The sequence below is a fragment of the Bidens hawaiensis genome, unplaced genomic scaffold (assembly GCF_021521415.1).
Source record: "Bidens hawaiensis isolate Kalapana, Puna unplaced genomic scaffold, B.hawaiensis_p1.1 tig00001087_1, whole genome shotgun sequence".
Classification (NCBI taxonomy): Eukaryota; Viridiplantae; Streptophyta; class Magnoliopsida; order Asterales; family Asteraceae; genus Bidens; species Bidens hawaiensis.
The window spans coordinates 1,525,751-1,545,896 of record NW_027491062.1 but is presented as its reverse complement, the minus strand read 5'-3'; the positions used below and the strand labels follow the sequence as shown (position 1 = coordinate 1,545,896).

General features: G+C 42.0%; 1 protein-coding gene and 1 pseudogene across 2 annotated transcripts; one reads left to right on the top strand and one right to left on the bottom strand.

The window, feature by feature from the left end:
• Nucleotides 1-3,227: 3,227 nt before the first annotated feature.
• LOC143557146 (protein EDS1L-like) lies at nt 3,228-5,734 on the bottom strand (annotated as a pseudogene). The gene is made up of 3 exons (XR_013139522.1): nt 5,406-5,734; nt 4,387-5,242; nt 3,228-4,109 (listed from the first exon to the last, which is right to left on the bottom strand). The product of XR_013139522.1 is annotated as a protein EDS1L-like (transcript).
• A 2,126-nt stretch (nt 5,735-7,860) lies between these two features.
• On the top strand, nt 7,861-12,595 carry LOC143557720 (uncharacterized). The gene is made up of 3 exons (XM_077046729.1): nt 7,861-9,724; nt 10,128-11,622; nt 11,974-12,595. Exons 1-3 carry the CDS (start codon nt 7,861-7,863, stop codon nt 12,593-12,595), a joined length of 3,981 nt encoding a protein of 1,326 aa, XP_076902844.1.
• Nucleotides 12,596-20,146: the final 7,551 nt, after the last annotated feature.

Sequence of the window (20,146 nt, the reverse complement as noted above, 5' to 3'; positions counted from 1 at the left end):
CTAAAAATAGGAAAATCTAAATAATAATAATACAGTTAATAAATATTACATTTATTTTAATGAATCGAAAAGTCGAGGTTGTCACATTCTCACCCTGTTAAGAGAATTTCGTTCCGATGGGGTTTGAGTTTGCGTCTAAGAGTAAACTGGTTTCATGGTGTTAGAAACTTATACAAAAGGTTATAAAACTGAAGAACAAGATGATTGAAAATGTTAAGAAGGATTTAGCCATAAAGAGGAAAGTTTAGAATTGAAGGTAAGATTGATGAATTTTAAGGAGAATCTGTTTAATTTGTCCAAGTTGCAGGAAAACTGACATAAGCTAATATGATTTGTAAGGGACAACGATAATATTTTCATCATGCGATAAGGTGGGGTTGAATCTCCGGTGTATGTTTTCAATCTTTTTGCGATCTTCGTGTTCTTATTTGTAATATGTATGGATTTGTGTGTGGTTTGGTTAAAAACTGTATAAACTGTACTTTGATTCTGTAATAGTTGTCTTAAAGTTCTATGCATCGTTTTCAGTTTAACTAAAATTTGACAATTTAAAGTAAAAAAAATTATCATAGGAATGATGATATATTTGCTAAAAGATGCATATACTCTTATGCCTTCAACTTCATGTTACACACGCTATAGTCATCAAACACAATCCCATTTCTTTAATCCGATAAATAGTGAGGGTTATGTCAGTATTTATCATAAAAACTACAATTCATTTTCATCTTAATGAAATGAAATTAAGAAAGAACTAATTAATGACATTACAAGGGAGATATATGTATTTTATCTACACTTGCAGTTTTGTTTCCACACCTACGCTGAGCTGAGTTCCGATGAAGTTTCTTATTGTCCACGACGACTCCAGGTCTTTTGTAGATTTAATTGAATATGTGGTTATGTTCGAATTTATAGAGGTAAATACCAAATACCCTTAAGAACTACTCACGGTTGAAAGGGCACTTCCTCAGGAGTCACCCGCGGGACATATAAACCACCCGCTATGAGTGAGCAATTTAACCGCCATAACCGTTTAACCGAACCATAACCGACATAAACGGTGGGTCGGTTTAATGAAAGTTTAAAAACCGTCAAATACGGGTCGGTTTCGATTAAAAATAATTTCAAAACCGCCATAACCGAACCGACCCATTTATTTAACCAACAATATGTTTGGGATTAACTTCCACCAAACATGTTTGATGGATCATGTCATTTTGATGTTTTGATTAACGTTTGTTATCAAATTAAATTGAATTACATTGTTGGATTATATAATGTCATTCTTTTTTTGAATATTTGGTATTAATATTAATGATTATATACTTTGTTAGATTATGCCATGTTGTTTTTTGTAATAACTGGTACCAAACTTTTAAGTCCAATTACATTTTTTTGGTTACGGTTAACCGACCCATAACTGACTCACTATAACCTACAAAACCGATTAACCATAACCGCCATAACGGGTCGGTTATGGTTATGGTTATCCATTAACTGACATATCGGTTTTGGTTAGGGGTGTTCAAGAAATCCGAAATCCGAAAAAAAACCGAAATCCGAACCGAAACCCAAATAAACCGATCCGAATTCTTATTCGGATATTCGGATCGGATCAATCCGAATATCCGAATAACTAATTCGGATTCGGATATGGAATTTGAAAAAATTCGGATTGTTCGGATTATTCGAATATCCGTTTAATCCGAATAAAAAACATGTTTTTAGTGGTATTTTCCGGTTTCGTATATTTATTAGACTATTATTTGAAGTTTAAACTTTAAATTTGTGTTAAGAGTAATTCGTATTTTTTGGTGTGTATGTTTATTGTGATTTTAAACTATTAAATGTTAGGAACAAAAAAATACGAAAAATTTTTAGGTTAATTTCGGATTATTCGGATATTATCCGAATCCGATCCGAATTGAATTCGGATAGATTCGGATCGGATAGAAATATTCCTAATTCGGATCGGATCGGATTTCGGATAGGGTCCAAAAATTTTCAAATCCGAATAACCCGAATAATCCGTTATCCGATCTGATAAACACCCCTAGTTTTGGTTATGGGTTTGACTCAAAACCGACCCATGCACACCCCTACCATCCGCATAACTCAAGAAAAAGGAAGAACAATAATAAATCTTAGAGATTATGTGCGGGAGGATCCAGACGCCCTCGCCCTCAGAAGTCATCCGCAGGACACTGTTCTCACCTGCGAAGATAACCAAAAGGCAACGTCAGAGGACATCTGTAATTAACCAACTTATTTCTAGAAGATTTACCAAGATCATTTCTTGGAGAGCACGAGACGTACCAGCCAATAGAAAGAAGACAGTTGGCCAAGTTGTTATAACCGTGCACATGGCCAGAATAGCTCATCCTATTATATGAAGACACGTGTCCAGGATGTTATAACCGTTTACATGGCCTAGAGGGTTCATCCTATTGGGTGCGAACACGTGTCCAGGTTGTTACGAAAGCATCTTCTAGGAAATGACAGTTGGGCCAATCATATTCCCACATCATTCGTCTATAAATACCCTTCATCATCTCCATGAGGTATTCATTCACTCCCCAATATCTACTCAAAATACTTAAGTACTTTATCTTTATCGGAACTGTACTTATTCTCACGCCGGAAGGTGGTTAGGGAAGACCCCCCCCCCCATCTTTTCCTTCCCGTAACGAGCTCACGGTGGTTGTTTTGCAGGTTTTCTGTCATTGGACTTAAAAGATTATACTTGAATCGTTGTTTGTTAGTTGTTTGCCCCGTACCCTGTGGACTCATTAGATCTAGGCCCTTAAGAAATTATATCTGTGTTTCTTCGTAATTGAATTTGTGTATGGTGTTTTTGCACTTTTGTAACTTGTACTTCACATCCAAGAGTTAAGTGCCACTACTCACTTTTGTCTTGTTGCCCTTTTATGGTAACATTTAGGACAGGTGGTTTTCTAATTATTTATTAAATTTCATTATGGATATGTTAGCCTTTTGCTCTTGTTTCTTTGCTTACTCAACTCAAATTTTAACTCCATTGAAGCTTTCTAGAAATCTACAATATTGATGTGTATATCCCATTTTTGTTTGTGGATAGACCATCAAAATGATAATGATAATGTTACTTAGACAATAGTGTGTGTGCATATGATCATTTGTAGATCTTTTTTCTTTACACGGTAAGATTTTATTAAATTGCAAATGATACATAAAACTCTTTAAGACAACTATTACAGAATCAAATTAAGCAGAATAACACACATTACAAATAAGAAAAGTTTAATACACAAATTCTACTAGTCCACCTTATTGAATTCGAAAGTTTTATTCTCGACTTCAAACAAACTTACATTGTTAACGTCTCAATTCATGTTAGCTTCTGCGAGTTTTACATCCAACTTGGACAAAACGGATTCTCCCCAAAACACATCTTCATTCGCTATTTTCTTATCAGATTTCCACTTTTCAACCTTATTCTTTATGCTCTCCAAGTCATTCTTAACCTGCTCAATCGTCTTGTTCTTCGGTTTTATGACCTCATTCATAAGTTCCTCAACCTCCGCAACAAAGTTACTCTCGGAAACCAACTCAAACCCTGTCACATTTGCATGCTCATAGCATCTTTGTGTAAACTTATACCTCTTTGGCCTAACTGCCAAATACTTAGCTCCAGTATCTTCACCTTTGGAGTGTCGGTAATAGTTTGCTATATCCAATGGCTCATAGACTCTTCTGAATCGAGTCCCTAACTCGACGAACTCATCCCACACTTCAAATTCATCAGGTAAGTCCTTACGCCTTATCATTTCAACAATTACATCCCATATCTTAGCTTGCTCTAAACGGTTCACGTTAGCTTCAAAGTCGTTTTGAAGATCGTTTTGGAGTTTGAAAGCTTCGTAGTAATCATTTGGCCCATCCCCGTGTTTTTCTTTGTACTTGAGGATCTCGTCTAATAAATCTTCAATGATCTTCGGTTTTTTGTTTTTGGTTTCGGTTTCATTTAATTTGTACTTTCTCATCGATTCTTTTACCTCATTCTCGTTCTTTTTCTTCCTCGCTTTATCTTCTTCCACTGCTAATAGACACCATTTTGCGCTTGGAGTCTATAAAACATAAATGTACGGTTTAGTTTGAAAACCCGAAAATAGATACAAGAAATGCATTGAGGTGGAGAAATTGAGCGACGGGTCTAAATTATTTTGCATCAGGTTGAATTGACCCGAAACATTTTTTTCCTTTACCAAATTTGATTAAAAAATGTTATATTGAACTAATAATACGATGGGCTTTGGTATTCTTTTTTTATGACTAAATCCATTAATTTATAAAACTTTTGTGATAACATTCTCATTCAAGACTAAGGTATAGAATCATACTAACCAGTTCAAATAGAGCTTTGTTGCTTGTATGAACCCTCGCACTACTGGTCTCGTTTGACGTCCACAAGTCTTCATTAAGGTCTTGCAAATTAACCCGTTGTTCCAACTGTAATCCGTTCTTGTTCAGTTCTTCTACATAACCAAAACTTTCAGTTAAACTCTCAACAGCAAATTGAGCTAAATCTTGATCTTCATTGGGTAACTGCAAGAAATAAAACAACAGCTGCATAGCAGCATTCGGGTTTTCTACAAGAAGTTGTTGTCTGGGTGAAGACGAATCTTCGCCTCGAGTACAGTAAACGTAAACACCAAAAGGCCTGTAAGGGCTGACTTCTACAAAGTCAACTGATAACTTCTCCTTTAGAGAATTTGTAGATTCCACAAGATCATATGCGTCGTGGCTTGCAACCGTTGATGCATTAATCAACACGTCTTCAAAAAACACTCCAATACTGATATGATCAAAATCAGTGGTTCTTTCGGTATGTTTTTTGGTGAAAAGGTTGGACTTTTTAGCGGTCAAGCTGTTGACTTTTTGTTGGAAGAAACTTAGGATATTAAGTAGATGTTCTTGAATGGATGTTTTTGGAGCTAGCATCATACGAGGAACAATGTCACGCTCCATAACGAAATGGGTAAAATAACCCGCCCATTTCTCTCTCTGCACTGCGTGGGTAAGGGTCACGTCACCTATAAGCGGAGACCCAAAAGTCACACAACCAAATATTGGAAGTTTGGTTTTTTTTTTTCCTTGTGTATTCATCAAGCATCCATAGTGTGACAAGACTTGCTATCGCTCCGCCTGTTGAATGTCCGGTGAATAATATCTTTTTACTTTTTTTAACCATTGTCTCCACCTGGTAATTATTTTTCCACAATATTAGTTTGAGGTGTTCAAATTGAAAAGAACATTTTAGAAACTGAAAGTTATGGCCGTGGCGAGTAGAAAAGTGGGCCCCAAAAATATATATTTTAAAAAAAAAATATTTTTTATATAATTTTACTGAAAGTCTAATGTACCTCTTCTTTTAACTCGGACTTATTCAAAAGATCTTGAAACTTTTGAAGAAGTGATGCATTGACTTTAGCAGGTTGACCCTCGGCGATACGCTGGAGAGGGGAACACAGTACGGTCAACGTCAGTAACTCCAAAATGATCATTTTGGTAGAAATCATCAACCTCCATTGATCCTTTAAATGCAATGATGGAAACATCCAATGAGCCTTTCTTGCTAGTAGTAATAATATAATCTTTATTGTGGTTATAAGCTTTCATGGACTGACTATAAGCTGATTTGATCAGCTCATTAGTTAGAATTAGTTTGCATGATTCTCTTTCTGCCTCCATTTTTTTTCTAAACACTCACTGTTTTGTAAGGTGTAAGTTAATGCATGTGTCCTTGTTCATGATCAAAGTTATATAGAAAATAAAAGGAAACTAAGACCAAGACTTTTCAAGTAGTGTGGAACCATGTAAGTTTAAATTACACATGAAATTGTGAGGTGAGTTTCCTAAGAAGTTTCCAAGGAATTTAACTTGCATTTTGTCTTCATTACTAAATCTCAAGGCAACTTGGCTGAATTTTGTACCTTAGCTTGTGTTTTCTTACATGAAAATTTACAAAAACTTTATTATTTGCGTGTTTTATCTTAACTATTATAGGTTAATTGGATTTTGATAATCCAAACTATTACATAACTATAAAGGTAAGGTACCAAAAAGACCCAAATACCCTTAAGGATTACCCTTGGGTCAATCAGAAGTCCCTCATAAGGCACCCGCGAGACACATAAACCACCCGCATATTCAGTTGAGGAAGAAACACCTTCATAGCGCATGCGGAAGCATCACAGCACCCTCAAAGATCATCCGCAAGAAGGAATATCCTTCCGCGTAAATAACCACGAGGTAAATGCTCCGGGACAGCTGTCAATAACCAATTATCTTCTAGAAGACTTGCCAAGATGCTTTCTTGAGCAATACGTGATCTTTCGGCCAAATAACCAGTGACATTTGGCAAGGTCGTTATAACCATGCACATGGCCAATATTCTCCCGTTAACCAATGATAAAGTGACACGTGTCCAGGTTGTTATACATGCACATGCAACGTATAAGATGAACCTATTACATACGGACACGTGTCCAGACGGTTATGCAGGTATCCTCTTAAAGGACAGCTGGCCCAATCACCTTCCCACACCCTTCGGCTATAAATACCCTCTAATCATCATGAGGTATTCATTCACTCCCACTATACTCTCTCAATTTACTTAAGTGCTTATCTTCTACAGACCAGTACTTATTCTCACGCCAGAGGGTGGTTACGGGAAGACCCCCCTCTTGTCCTTCCCGTAACGAGCTCACGGTGTCTGTTTTGCAGGTGTTCGTCATCGGACTTTAGGAAGTTGGGTTCATATCATTTGGCAGTTAACCGTATCCTACCCTGTTGACTCATTGGATCTAGGACCCATTAGTGGGGAGTAGATCCGTGATTCTTCATTGGCGTCATCCGTGTTTTTGTTAGAACATCAATTTTTGTTTTCGAAGTTACGATATGAATCAAATTCCTAAAGGGCCGACGGGGACCTCAGAACAAACCCCACGTGTTACTAACCTAGAAACACGTGAGAGAGCAACGTCATTGTTTGCTCAGAATCTTACTCCGGATGAGCAAGATGATGTTGTGACACCCGGAGGTTTTACTTTGGGTGGTTCATCAACTCGAAGGCATCTTACCCCACTGGCAGACGCTGCTCCAGTGGGTACAAGAAATGTAGTAACACCAACTGGTACCCAACCCAACGATCTAGGAGGGGTTACAGCTCAGAGAGGTTCCAATTTGGGAGATCTTGGGCGAATTATGAGAGAAAATCGCCGGACTTACCTAGAATTGGACCTCGAAGAAAATTCAGGTGACACAGCCCCGATGAAAACTCATACAACAAGCCATAGATCTGAGGGACTCTTGTCTCCGGATGAGTGGTTCCGTATCCAATAAGAGAGTTTGGTCGCTGAATATGGACGAAGGGTACGGAATGAACGACTTCACGCCCGTACCCTAAGCTATGATGATCCTCCTAGGAGATCTATTTCTCCTCCGATAAGAGGAAGTCATATTCAGTACAGTCACCCAGAAGAGCAATACCAGAAAGAAATTCCAAGGTAACGTCCTCATCCCCGCATAAATATGCGAGTACCGTCTTACGAAGAAGAACTAGACGGACACGACTCGACATATCATCCGGGAGGTAGCTATTACAGCGGAGACAGCCGTTTTCTTCCATTTGGAGAGGCTAGTTATCCGTGATCGGCTATTTGCCACGCAGAATATTACAGCAATGCGGAACACGATTTTTCCAAACCATATCGCCCGGAATCATTCGCAGAAAAATCCGAGTTCATTCCGGCCTTCGCGACAGCTCCGTTCCCGATAAACGCAAAAATACCAACATCCGTTGGGATATATAACGGGATGACAGACCCCAGTGATCACTTGCTGAGGTTCGAAGCAGTTGGAGGAGTCAGTGGTTGGATTCTTCCATACTGGTGTCATATGTTCGCATTGACATTTACTGGAGCTGCACGAGAATGGTTTGAAAAATTGCCTTGCGGACACATTAAGAGTTGGAAAGACTTCGTAGCAAAGTTTTCCCAACACTTTAGTCAACAAAAGAAACACACTCGTGACCCGTCCGAAATACTTGATGTAGTAAGGCGATATAATGAATCCATTGAGGATTTCATTACCCGTTTCAATAATGAGAGCCTTAATATTGGCGGGGTTAGTGAAGACATGCTGAGGGGAGCATTCCGAAAGAATGTAAATAGTGATGCCCTGATTCGTACTCTAACCGGAAGAGATGGTATGCCCAAATCTTGGGACGAAATCATGACGTCAGTTAAGCTATTCGCAAGAACTGAAAAAACCTTGGGATCCGGCGGTCAAAAACAAGTGCCAAGAGTCAAATTCCAAACCCCAAGATCAAATAGACAGGCCAAGGGGCCAATTTGGTCTAGACTGCAACCAAGTACAGAAGCACCAAAGCAATTTGATGTGAGATCATTGATTAGCAACAAGAACAAACGTAACTTTCCCGCACGTTCTTCCAATAACAGTTGGACTCAGTTGTCAAAATCTCCATCAGAAATCCTCACGACAGAGAATCTGACTTTCCGCAAGCCTCAACCATTACCAAGGAAATCATTCTATGAAAGTAATAAACATTGTACGTACCATGATGACATAGGGCACAACACAAACGAATGTGTGGCCTTAAGAAATGAAATAGAGGCAGCGGTAAAAAACGGAAAGTTAAACCATTTAATCAAGAATGTAAGACCAGGGGCTGGTAAACCTCCCGCAAAGGACAACCAGGGCCCGGCCAAAAGGCAAATAAAAGATCTTAACGTTCATATGATTCACGGAGGCCAGCAGACCAGCGGGAAGAGGAAAGAATTTGAGGACGAAGAGTGGAAAAATGAGTCAGTCATATTTCCTCGTATCAAAGGAGGACCATGTAATAAAAACCCTTTGATAATTACTGCCTTATTCAGACACTATCGGTCGCAATATGTGTTCTTCGACACTGGTAGTACGTCCGACATTATGTATGAACAGTGCTTTGAGCAACTTGAGGAAGATGACAAAGAACGGTTGCGACCTATTCACGCACCCGTCTCTGGGTTTGGTGGAGAAATAATGCATCCGCGGGGTGTCATTACTTTCCCGGTCACACTTAGTGATGGAGTTCACTCAAGAACTGTTGAATTCCTAGTTTTACCAGCAACATCCAAACATGATATTATCCTCGGACGAGAGGCAATTGGTGACTTCAATGCTCATCCGTCCACAACTCACGGAGCAGTAGGGGTCCCGACCCGAACTGGCGTAGCAATAATCCATGTTAACCGACATTGCTACACAACTGAAATTTCAAGGCCGAACATAGTTTCCAAACAAAACCAGAGGACTGAACCGGAGAAATGGGTTCTCAACAAGAAATTTCCCGATCAAACCGTAGTAATTTGTCCGGCTATCTCCGAAATCGTCCGAACTTTTCTGAAACAATTATTGACAAAGAATATCGACATTTTCGCATGGCAGCCCGCGGACATGACAGGTGTCCCGCGGAACATTTCAGAGCACAAATTGAAGGTGAATCCGTTGATCACCCCAATTGTACAAAAGAAGCGGAAAATGGGCCCCGAACAGACAAAAGCCATGAACGAGCAAGTGCAAGACCTTCTTCACACCGGAATCATCCGAGAAATCAAGTACCAAACATGGGTGGCCAACCCGGTGATGGTCCCAAAAAGTAACGGAACATGGAGGATGTGTATAGATTACAAAGATCTAAACAAGGCATGTCCAAAAGATTGTTACCCACATCCGGAAATTGACTTAAAGGTAGATGTTGTGGCCCCATTCAAATTCAAGTGCTTCCTCGATGCCTACAAAGGATATCACCAGATTCATATGGCGGCTGGTGATGAGGATAAGACAGCGTTCCGCACTGACCAGGGCACATTCTGCTACAGAATGATGCCTTTCGAGTTAAAAAACGCGGGGGGGCACATATAAAAGGCTGATGGATCAAGCCTTCAAATGTCAGATAAGTCGAAACCTCGAAGTTTACATGGACGATTTAGTGATCAAAAGCATCGAAGAAGATTAAATGTTGAGGGACATAGAGGAAACTTTCGAAACACTGAAAAGCATCAACATGAAACTCAATCCAGCAAAGTGTTCCTTCGGAATGGAGGAAGGGAAGTTCCTCAGGGTAATCGTTACAGGCACGGGTTTCAAGGCTAATCCAGACAAGATACAAGCAGTAACCCGCATGCCATCCCCCGCATCCCTCAAAGAAGTCCAAACACTTAACAGGAGATTGGTAGCGTTAAATAGGTTTTTGGCAAACCACGCTGCTAAATCTTATCCGTTCACTTCAACTCTGAGAAATTGCCTCAAAAAGGCGCAATTCAGATGGACTCCGGAAGCCGAGCAAGCGTTCCAAGAAGTCAAGAAGTGTTTAATGGAATTACCCACGTTAACTGCTCCACACGCAGGTGAACCATTAACACTATATCTGTCGACATCCAACATTGCTGTGGGGGTTGTCCTATTGACGGACAGGAAAAATGTCCAAACTCCAATTTATTACGTCAGTAGAACATTATCGGACCCGGAAACAAGATATTCGATTTTGGAAAAGCTGGTACTGGCACTGATCTACGCCGCCAGAGGAATCCGCAGATATTTCCAGGGTCATCCCATAAATGTGTTAACCGGATACAAACTCAAGAACGTGTTGAGTAAGCCCGAATTGTCCAGTCACCTAGCAAAGTGGGCCATTGAATTAGGTGAATACTCGATCGAGTATAAACCAAGACCGGCAATCAAGGGACAAGTGCTGGCGGACTTTGTCACAGAAGTTTCGCAAGACAAAGAACAAGAGTGTTTGATTGAACAACAACCCCAAGCACCTCCGGAACAAGGACAAATTTGGTCATTGTTTACGGACGGAGCCTCGAGCAGTGAAGGATGTGGTGCTGGCCTAAGGCTAGTTAATCCCGAGGGACATGAATTTACATACGCCATCAAGTTGGACTTCAAAAGTACCAACAACGAAGCGGAGTATGAAGCCTTCTTGGCAGGCCTGCGGATAGCGAAAAAGCTTGGGGTGAGACACTTAGAAGCACGGGTGGATTCTATGCTAATTGCAGGACAAATAAATGGAACATATGAAGCCAAAAATGACGTTATGGCCTCTTATTTGTCACAAGCGAAGGTCTTGATCCGCCAATTCAACTACTTCAATGTTGTTCACATTAAGAGGAGCGAGAACAAATCGGCGGACGCCTTTAGCAAACTAGCTTTAACGAATTTCGAGCATTTCGCTAAAGATATTCGTGTGGAAGTTCTTGATCATCCATCCGTCCCACAAAATCAAGTCCTGGTAATTCAAACTAGCACCGAATCATGGATGACACCCATAAAAGCTTACTTGTCTTCCGGAGCGCTTCCAGCAGGAAAAGCTGAGGCTCGGAAAATCAAGCACAGAGCTCTGAATTATCAGTTGACTGATGGTATTTTATACCGGAGGTCATTTCTTGGCCCGCTCTTACGTTGTGTAGACGCAGAAGACGCAAATTACTTAATTCGAGAAATCCATGAAGGTATTTGCGGATTACACGCGAGACCAAGAATGACAGTTGCAAAAATTATGAACGCAGGGTACTATTGGCCTGGCATGCACTTGGACACTGTGCAAGAAATCAGAAAGTGTGATTCATGCCAACGTCATGCCCCCAACACCCTGCGTCCAAAAAACGAACTGGTTCCGGTAACATCTGCCTGGTCGTTCCAAAAGTGGGCTATTGACATTATGGGACCTTTCCCAGAAGCTCCAGGATGAGTCAAATTCTTGATAGTGGCCATTGATTACTTCACCAAGTGGGTAGAAGCCAAACCAGTTGCCTCGATAACGGCATCAACCGTAAAAAAATTCCTTTGGGAATTCATTATTTGCCGGTTTGGCCTACCACAAGAATTGGTAAGTGATAATGGGACCCAATTTGCTAACAGCGGGTTACAGGATTGGTTGAAAGAACTTCAAGTCACTCAAGTCTTCACATCCGTAGCACACCCGCAAGCAAACGGTCAGGTCGAACGAACCAACCGAACTATCAAGGAAGGGATTAAAGCGAGGTTAGGTACTAAACGAACGGGTTGGGTTGACGAATTGCCCCATGTACTCTGGGCCTTCAGCACCCAAAAGAACTCTATCAATCTGGAAACACCGTTTAGCCTAACCTATGGTACAGAAGCCATGATCCCGGCAGAAATCAGGATCCCATCCGCGAGGGTTCTGTTAATCAACGATAACGATCGTGAACTCCGGATGAATCTCGATTTTCTCGAGGAAAGACGAGAATTAGCATCGATTCGCGAGCACAATTACAAAAGACGGCTTCAAAAATACTACAACTCGCGGGTCCAAGTATGCGAATTCGAGGCGGGAGACTTTGTCTTCGGCAACAACGAGGCATCCGGACAGGAGCCTCCGGGAAAGTTAGCCCCAACTTGGGAAGGACCCTACAGGATGAAACAAGTATTAACCAAAGGTGCCTACAAGTTGGAGAAATTAGACGGGACTGAGATTCCTCGGACGTGGAATGCAGCACAGCTAAAGAAATGCTACATGTAGTGCTCCTAGTTGTCTTTTATTTTCGGCCCGCGCGCCCACATAGTACAGTAATTGTGTAATTCCTTTTTCTAAAAAGGCTCATGCCAACAAATGAAAAACATTGAGTTAGTTCCACTTCATTCCGATACGCTGTAATCTTTTATTGACAAAAACAAAGTTTCGGACAGACACTTATATTATAGAACATAAAACAATGTGCACCGGAAGAAAACAAGACTTCTTATTGGATAGTCAAATGAGATTACAAGCAAAAAGAGTATTTACAATAAGGACCTATACACCTATGGGGTAGCATCTTCTTCTTCTGTGGTGTCATCAGCTTCCTCTTCTCCCTCATCAAGGTTATAAATTCTTTAATTGATCTATGGCATCTTCTTTGTCCGCAAGCTCCGATATATGATCGGAGAGGTAGAATTTCAGAGTGTCATAATCCTTGGTTTTCTCGATAAGGATGGAAGCGGTATCCACACCAGCCAAGACATACTCCTCCGGCACTTTACCTTCGGAAGCAAAATTATAGCCTTCCTCAAAGCCCATTTGTCGACCTGCTTATTCGGAAGCGCGGAGAAGTGTAAGGCCCCGTTACCGGTAACCCTACTTTCGTGTTGGATTTACTCATAAACACAGTTCTAAATATCAGAGTTAATTAAAAACTTTACGCGGAATATAAAACTTTCATAAAACATTACATATCGATTCATAATCATGTCTTAAAACATTCCTCTTGTCTTTCAAAATCAAAACATAACTTAATAAACATATCAGATCTTCAGATGCCAGGCTTTAGTCTTCTGCCATGTGTCCTCCACTCAAGCCAGCTGTCTCAACCTACTCACCTGCGTGCATACTAAAAGTCAGCTACGCTGAGTGAGTTCTAGTTAATCATACAATACCATACAATACCATATTACATACATACGTACTTAACCTCATAACTTTCTTTCATACACACATAAGTACTCATGCCTTCATTCTTACTTACATACTTTCTTTACATTCATAATCATACGTTTTAAAGAGCCTTTCGCCCTATAACCTCACAGATATTATAAGGGTCTGGTCCCTAACATCACAGATGTTATAAGGGTCTGGTCCCTAACATCACAGATATTATAAGGGTCTGGTCCCTAACATCACAGATATTATAAGGGTCTGGTCCCTAACATCACAGATATTATGAGGGTCTGGTCCCTAACATCACAGATATTATTAGGGTCTGGTCCCTAACATCACAGATATTATTAGGGTCTGGTCCCTTGTTTTCGAATATTAGTAGGGTTCAATTCCCTCTTCGTTACCATACAACATGCAACATACCTCGAGTATTATTAGGGCTTGGTACCCTTTTCGTAACCATACAACCATACAATCGTCATTTCCTTCTTTTATTAACTTTATTACGTTCATACACATAAACATACATATCATACTTGCCATATTTATAACGTTACAACCTGACAGTACGTTCAATATCCGAAGATCGTTCACGAACCATCAAGCAATCATTCATACATATCACATATATCACATATGGCTTTATAACGTTCCAACCTGACAGTACGTGCAATATCCGAAGATCGTTCACGAACCATCAAGCAATCATTCATACATATCACATATATCACATATGGCATACATTTATCACTTAGGATAAATGTATTAACAACACATCAAGTATGCACACAGCCCCGAAAACATAACAAGGAATGGGGCTAGAAACTCACCTGGATCCTGTTACGCTCGCCGTTGATCGTAATTCCTTTCTTTAACTGGGCTCGGCTAACTGTATAATATTTACACATATCAATTAACTACTACTTCTCGTTTTGTATTTCTATCTATAAATGACCCACAACGAACGGGGGTCCGGGGGCAGCGCCCCTGGCAGCGGGGTTCTAGGGGCGGCAGCCCCTAGCGGGGTCCAAGGGGCAGAGCCCCTGGCTGGGGTTAAGCTGCCAGGTCAGCTTGGAAAAATTTTATTTTCGATAACTGCCTTAACACATTTTCCATTAGGTTTTTAATTTATTTTCTAAGCGAACTTCACTTTAGGCGAAGTTAAACCTTAGGCGAACTTGGCTTCAGGCGAAGTTAAACCTTAGGCGAACTTGGCTTTTAGGCGAAGTTAAACCTTAGGCGAACTTGGCTTTTAGGCGAAGTTAAACCTTAGGCGAACTTGGCTTTTAGGCGAAGTTAAACCTCAGGCGAACTTGGCTTTTAGGCGAAGTTACCATTTAGGCGAAGTTGCCATCAGGCGAAGTTGCCATCAGGCGAACTTATCAGGCGAACTTGGCTTGCAGGCGAAGTTCATCAGGCGAACTTAGCTTGCAGGCGAAGTTCATCGCTTGAAGGCGAAGTTGCCCAGATGAAGGCGAAGTTGTCGCGCTGCAGATCTGTTTGCCCATAACTCCTTCGTTTCTTAGCCAAATAACTCGATTTTGGTACCCACGGAATCGTATGATCGGCGCCTACAAATCCCAACCTTCAAATCGGCCTAAAATCGACGTTTTAGGGATCCGATTTGGGCAGTTGTGTTTCGGGTCCGATTAACCCGTCAAATCCTAACCATTTTCAGTAATATTAGCTTTGCGGGATTAGTTCTTACCTTTCCAACTCAGATCTACCAGCAAAATCTCGGGTCTCGACTTCGGATCTCGGTCGGTTATGTGTGTGCTTTGAGTGTGTAAAAGAGAAAGATGGAAATAAAATGATATCTTGGGCTTGGGATGGGTATTTATAAGCCCACGGACCCAAGGCCCATTCTCATTTAACCCATCTTACGTAATCTAAGCCCATGACCCGTTCCTTACTCGACATTAAATAACTAAAACGTGAAATCACTAAACATAACTTTCTTTTATTTAACATTATAAAAATTTTAGGATGTTACAAGAAGTATCGCAACACAGTTCCCAAGATCGTCACTGTTCCGAACAACAGTAATAACCTATTAAGCACAACAAACAGATGTAAGCTCATTCACATCTAAACGGATTAAGTTAAACAGACTTGATACCTTGGGAATCGCTGTTGAGAGAAGCCACTTCTTGTCCGCTTGAGCTCGGATAAGATCCATATTATGATTAGCACACTCCAGCGCTTGGTCTCGACTCTTAGCATTAAGGTCAGATAAGCGCTTGTCCTTAGCTGCTGATTTGGCTTGAAAGGTCTTAATCAGCTCAGCTTGGTCGTCTAGTTGTTTCTGAAAAGCGACCTTAGCTTCCTCAGCAGCAAGTTGTTCGGCTTTCGCCACTTCCATAGCTCAATGACTGTCCTGAGCATCAGTCAATGCCTTGAGAGCCTCTTTCTTGGAATCAAGAAAGTTCCACTCGGTTTCCTCCAACTCATCATTCATAGCTAACCAATCCCGACGAAGTTCCTTGTTGGTAGACACAGCGTTCGCCACATGATAAGAGTTGGAGTCGAACAGATCTTTGCGGACGCGGCGACGTTGTCGTTCCTTCTCTGCGGGAGGAAGACTCTCGTCGAGATATTCCTGTAAAACCTCCGCATCATTCAGTACCGATTCCGCCGTAACGTTCATCGGGGATGATGCGGAGCAGTATCTTCACCCGTTTGAGAAGAGGAAGTTTGCCCTCTGTGTTTAGACACATTAGCCCCACCCTGATCTTGGAGATTGTGTTCATCATGGGGTGGAGATGTGGGAGGCTACTCAAACTCACCAACCTCTTTTTCCCTGATGGGAGAAGAGTCTGATAGATTGATCGGCTCTCGAACAGTGTTGAATGGAGAGGTTGGCGGAGTTGGAAGTTGTACAGTAGTTGAATCCTTGAAACCTAAAATTTCAAGGCAAAGCTTTCTTAGCTATCAGTAAGTGACAAGGTCAAAATATAGCCATAAGGGTTTAAAAACTGACCTTTGGAAGCATCTCGGGAAGACAGCTCTCGAAGACGAGCACCCACGTCAAGAACCTGGGTCTTTTCCTTCTTCTTCTTCTTAGGCGCACCATCGGAAGGCTGCGCGTTCCACTGCCAGCAGCCTTAGAAGTACCCGCATCCAAAGCCTGAGGTTCACCCTCCACGGATTGAGGACCACCTTCCTCACCTGTTGGCGGATCGGTGGTGGTCTCTAGGTCGTGCTTACGGGTCAAACCTACAGTGGAAGATGAAGGGTTAGTAGTACCTATCGGCAAACCCCCTTCACAGAGTGATGACTCTTCGCTGGATGACAGAAGAACTATCACTCCGCTCGAGGTGATGGTGGTTAAAGGGCGAGGCTGAAAAATACCTTCGCATTTCTTGACAAATTCCTCACATCGGGCATACATCGCCTCAGAAACAATAGGCTCCGGAGTGAGAGTCGTGGAAAACACAAAGTTACTCCGCGTGCGATCCAGAAATGGCACATCATGTTGTGTAATAAGGCGGTGTACCATCATGCCACCCACCTTGTCCATAAGGGTGGAAAGAATTGTACCCTCGCCTGCAATTAAAAACATGTTAAACAACGAAAACCGAGCACCCGGAAAGATATAAATGAAAACTTACTTTCGTCCGAATTCTCATAATATGGTTCCAGAGTAGGGAATGGCCATAAACGGCTCATCTTGGCATGAACCATCGCTCCCTCATGAATAGGAAGCATGGGTGTTGGAGTCCTGGTCAAAGCAAGATACCAAGTGTGTCCCTTATATTCGGAAGCAAATACTTCCGGCAGCTTATCTTTGGGTTTTCGACGCGTCATAGTAAACGGGATAACATCTTCCCGAATCCAAAAAAATTTGGATTTCCATCCATGAATGTTGCGGAGCCATTCAAAACCAGCAACCCCTTTCCTGGTAGTAGCAAAACTATACCAGCCTTCACGATAAGTCATTTTGTAAAAACAGCAAACATACCGACGGAAGGGTCATAATCACACGCCTGACAGCAGAATTCGAAATGACGAATTCTAAGCATCCCGAATGGATGGATCTGAGATAAATGAATCCCATACGCTGTCATGATTGATTGAACAAACTTGGTCACAGGCAATCGGAAATACCCGGTAGTAAAGTGATCCAAGTAAACAGCCATTTTCTTCGGCGGAGGCGCCGTTGCAATGACTCCTTGTAATGGACGTTCGGCTTCCCATTCCGGAGGGAAGCCATACACGTTTTTAACGTCATCAAAATCTTTCTCTTTGATCTCGCATCCGACTTCGCTAGTAGCATGAGTATTCTTCTTCTGGGCGGCCATTTTATGAACAAGATATGAAACGGATATAAGAAAGAAGAAGTTCTTTGATATGAGTAAGAGAGAAAATATGTAAGTGATAAGAATGGATTGAAGACTTCAAGGCCTATTTATACCCATCGCAATTAATGCGACCGTCTGACTAACAGAAGAAAGAGAAAATTCCAGGCCACAGAATGACTGACACGTCAGGCGAGGGATTCGAAAAAGTGTATACAGGCTGTCAAGTGGACGATTTACACGTCTCGTCAACCGTCGCTTATACCCCCTCTCTGCCACGTCGTCAGCTCATTCCAAATTGCACAAGTACAAAAAAGACAAGATATTTCACAACAGATATTATCAACATAGAGCTTCTTTTCATTCAAAATATTGATCACAAAATACATGAAAAAAAATTACAAGCCAAAATTTTAAACACCTACAACCATCCTATGGGTTAGGAGGCGTTGTATCTTCCGGAGCAATATGCGCCACATCTTCCGCCTTGTCATCATCGGACTCATCATCATCCGATTCATCATCAATATATACCCACAATTGCTTCACACCATCTTCGGATGAAGCAAATTCCGGAAGCATATGTTGCAGCGGGAAGGTCAGATCATCATACTCCTTCACCCGCATATCCAACTCGTGCTTCGCGTCAAGGCCAAAGAGCGGGTGACTCTCAATAGGTTGTCCGGATTGGGAAAATGCTAATCCTTCATCAAAACCTTTCACCCGGCCAAAGCCTTCCGAAGCAGTAGTCAGGTTCACGAAGCAGTCGGTAAGCTCCGTGCTCCTCTTGATATGACGAATGACCTAATAACAAAAGCGTAATGAACACGTTAATACGAAAGGCATAAATAAAGCAGCATACGAAAGAAATCTTACCGAGTCAAGGCCACGGTTGAGGAAGTAATGCCTCTCCCATTCGGCACGTTCCGCCTTATCACGAAGCTTCTGTAGCTCAGCAGAAGCTTGGTTGCTTGTCTCAGTTTGAGACTGCAAGAGGGAGTCGTATTCAGATTGCATTTCAACAATAGTCTTGTCCTTAAGCTCAGACTGCTACCCTTGCAATCTCAACGCTTCCTCGAGCTCTTGAATCCGGGCGTCCTGACGGGACACCTCGTCCTGTGCCCGCGCCAATTCGTCCTTCTTTCTTTGAGTTTCGGCTCGGGAAGCTTCAAGAGTGGCATTAGACCTTTCACAGGCCTCTTTCCAACTCTTAGCAGCAGCAGCGCTTCGGTATTTCTCTAGCTTGAGTGCAGCCTCAATGTCGACCTGCTTCCATTTTGCCGCGACTGCTGGCTTCCGCTGCTCCTCAGCAACCTTCACGGCCTCGGAAGCCGCACCAAGCTTCCCGCCCATTGTCCGCTACTCCCGCAAGATTTCTTGACTACAAGCCAAGCTGTTCGTCAAAGAAACAACTAAATTAGTATGAAGTTCTTGGCGGGAGCGAGTCTTCTGATGTGCTATCTCAGCAGGTGGCATGCAATGTTCGACAAAACTCATACAAATTTTTGGGTTGGAAACCCGCGACCCATTGACAAAGTCCCAAGGCGGGACAAACAAATCATAGTCTCCTCCTAATTGCACGTTCCCAAAAAAGTGAGAACTTGAAGTCCCGAGACGGATAGGGGAGGAGGAAGTCTACTGGGGAGCATTCTGCGAAGAACCTCCCCCAATCTCATGGGCAAACGGTCCAAAATGGAATTCTCCTTCCTCGCCTGACATAAAAGGCGAAGAAGTGGAATAAAATTGAGAGGCGGATCGGAGGGGAGATTCATTAACCCTGAAGCCCTCAGCGGTAACCTCAGGGTTATCATGTTGAAAACTAGCAACGTCCCCACCTTGGAAAAGGTAATCCAACGGCCCAGCAGTCGTCGGTTGAACGCTAGACCCCTCCACAGTCGTTCCAACAAGAGGGGTAACAGGCTTCTCTGCCTCTTTCTCCGGAGGAGGCGATGGTTAGTTTTCAACATTTGGTTTCGGCATTGATAGCTTACCAAATGTGTGACCCTTAACAATGGATGGATCTGCATAGCACAATCAAAGTCAGATCTCATTATCTTATACAACAAAAAGCTAACATTTACGAACGTACCGGTCACGGTCACCAGTCGCTCTGAAAGGCTGGGCGGTAGTGGTTTCCACAGACGATGGGTCCAGCGTTTCTTCATTTTCGATTCTTCCGGCGTCCGAAGCACTAGTACCCGCATCACTCGCCTGCGATGCGTGGAAAGACCTCTTCTGGTAAAGCTCTGCTAGTATATGATAGGCAGATGAAACCTCAGAAGCATCATCTGAGCTTTCCTCCTCGAGGATGGCAGAGTCATCACTAAGAATGACGATCGTCCCGTCGGAGGTCAGCACA

Bases quoted from the DNA above. Each gene is read 5' to 3' on its own strand.
- LOC143557720 (XM_077046729.1), top strand. From the start codon at position 7,861: ATGACAGACCCCAGTGATCACTTGCTGAGGTTCGAAGCAGTTGGAGGA. The intron at 9,725-10,127 runs GTATAGATTACA...AACTCAATCCAG, and splicing joins TAACGGAACATGGAGGATGT to CAAAGTGTTCCTTCGGAATG. The intron at 11,623-11,973 runs GTACTATTGGCC...ATTTGCTAACAG, and splicing joins GCAAAAATTATGAACGCAGG to CGGGTTACAGGATTGGTTGA.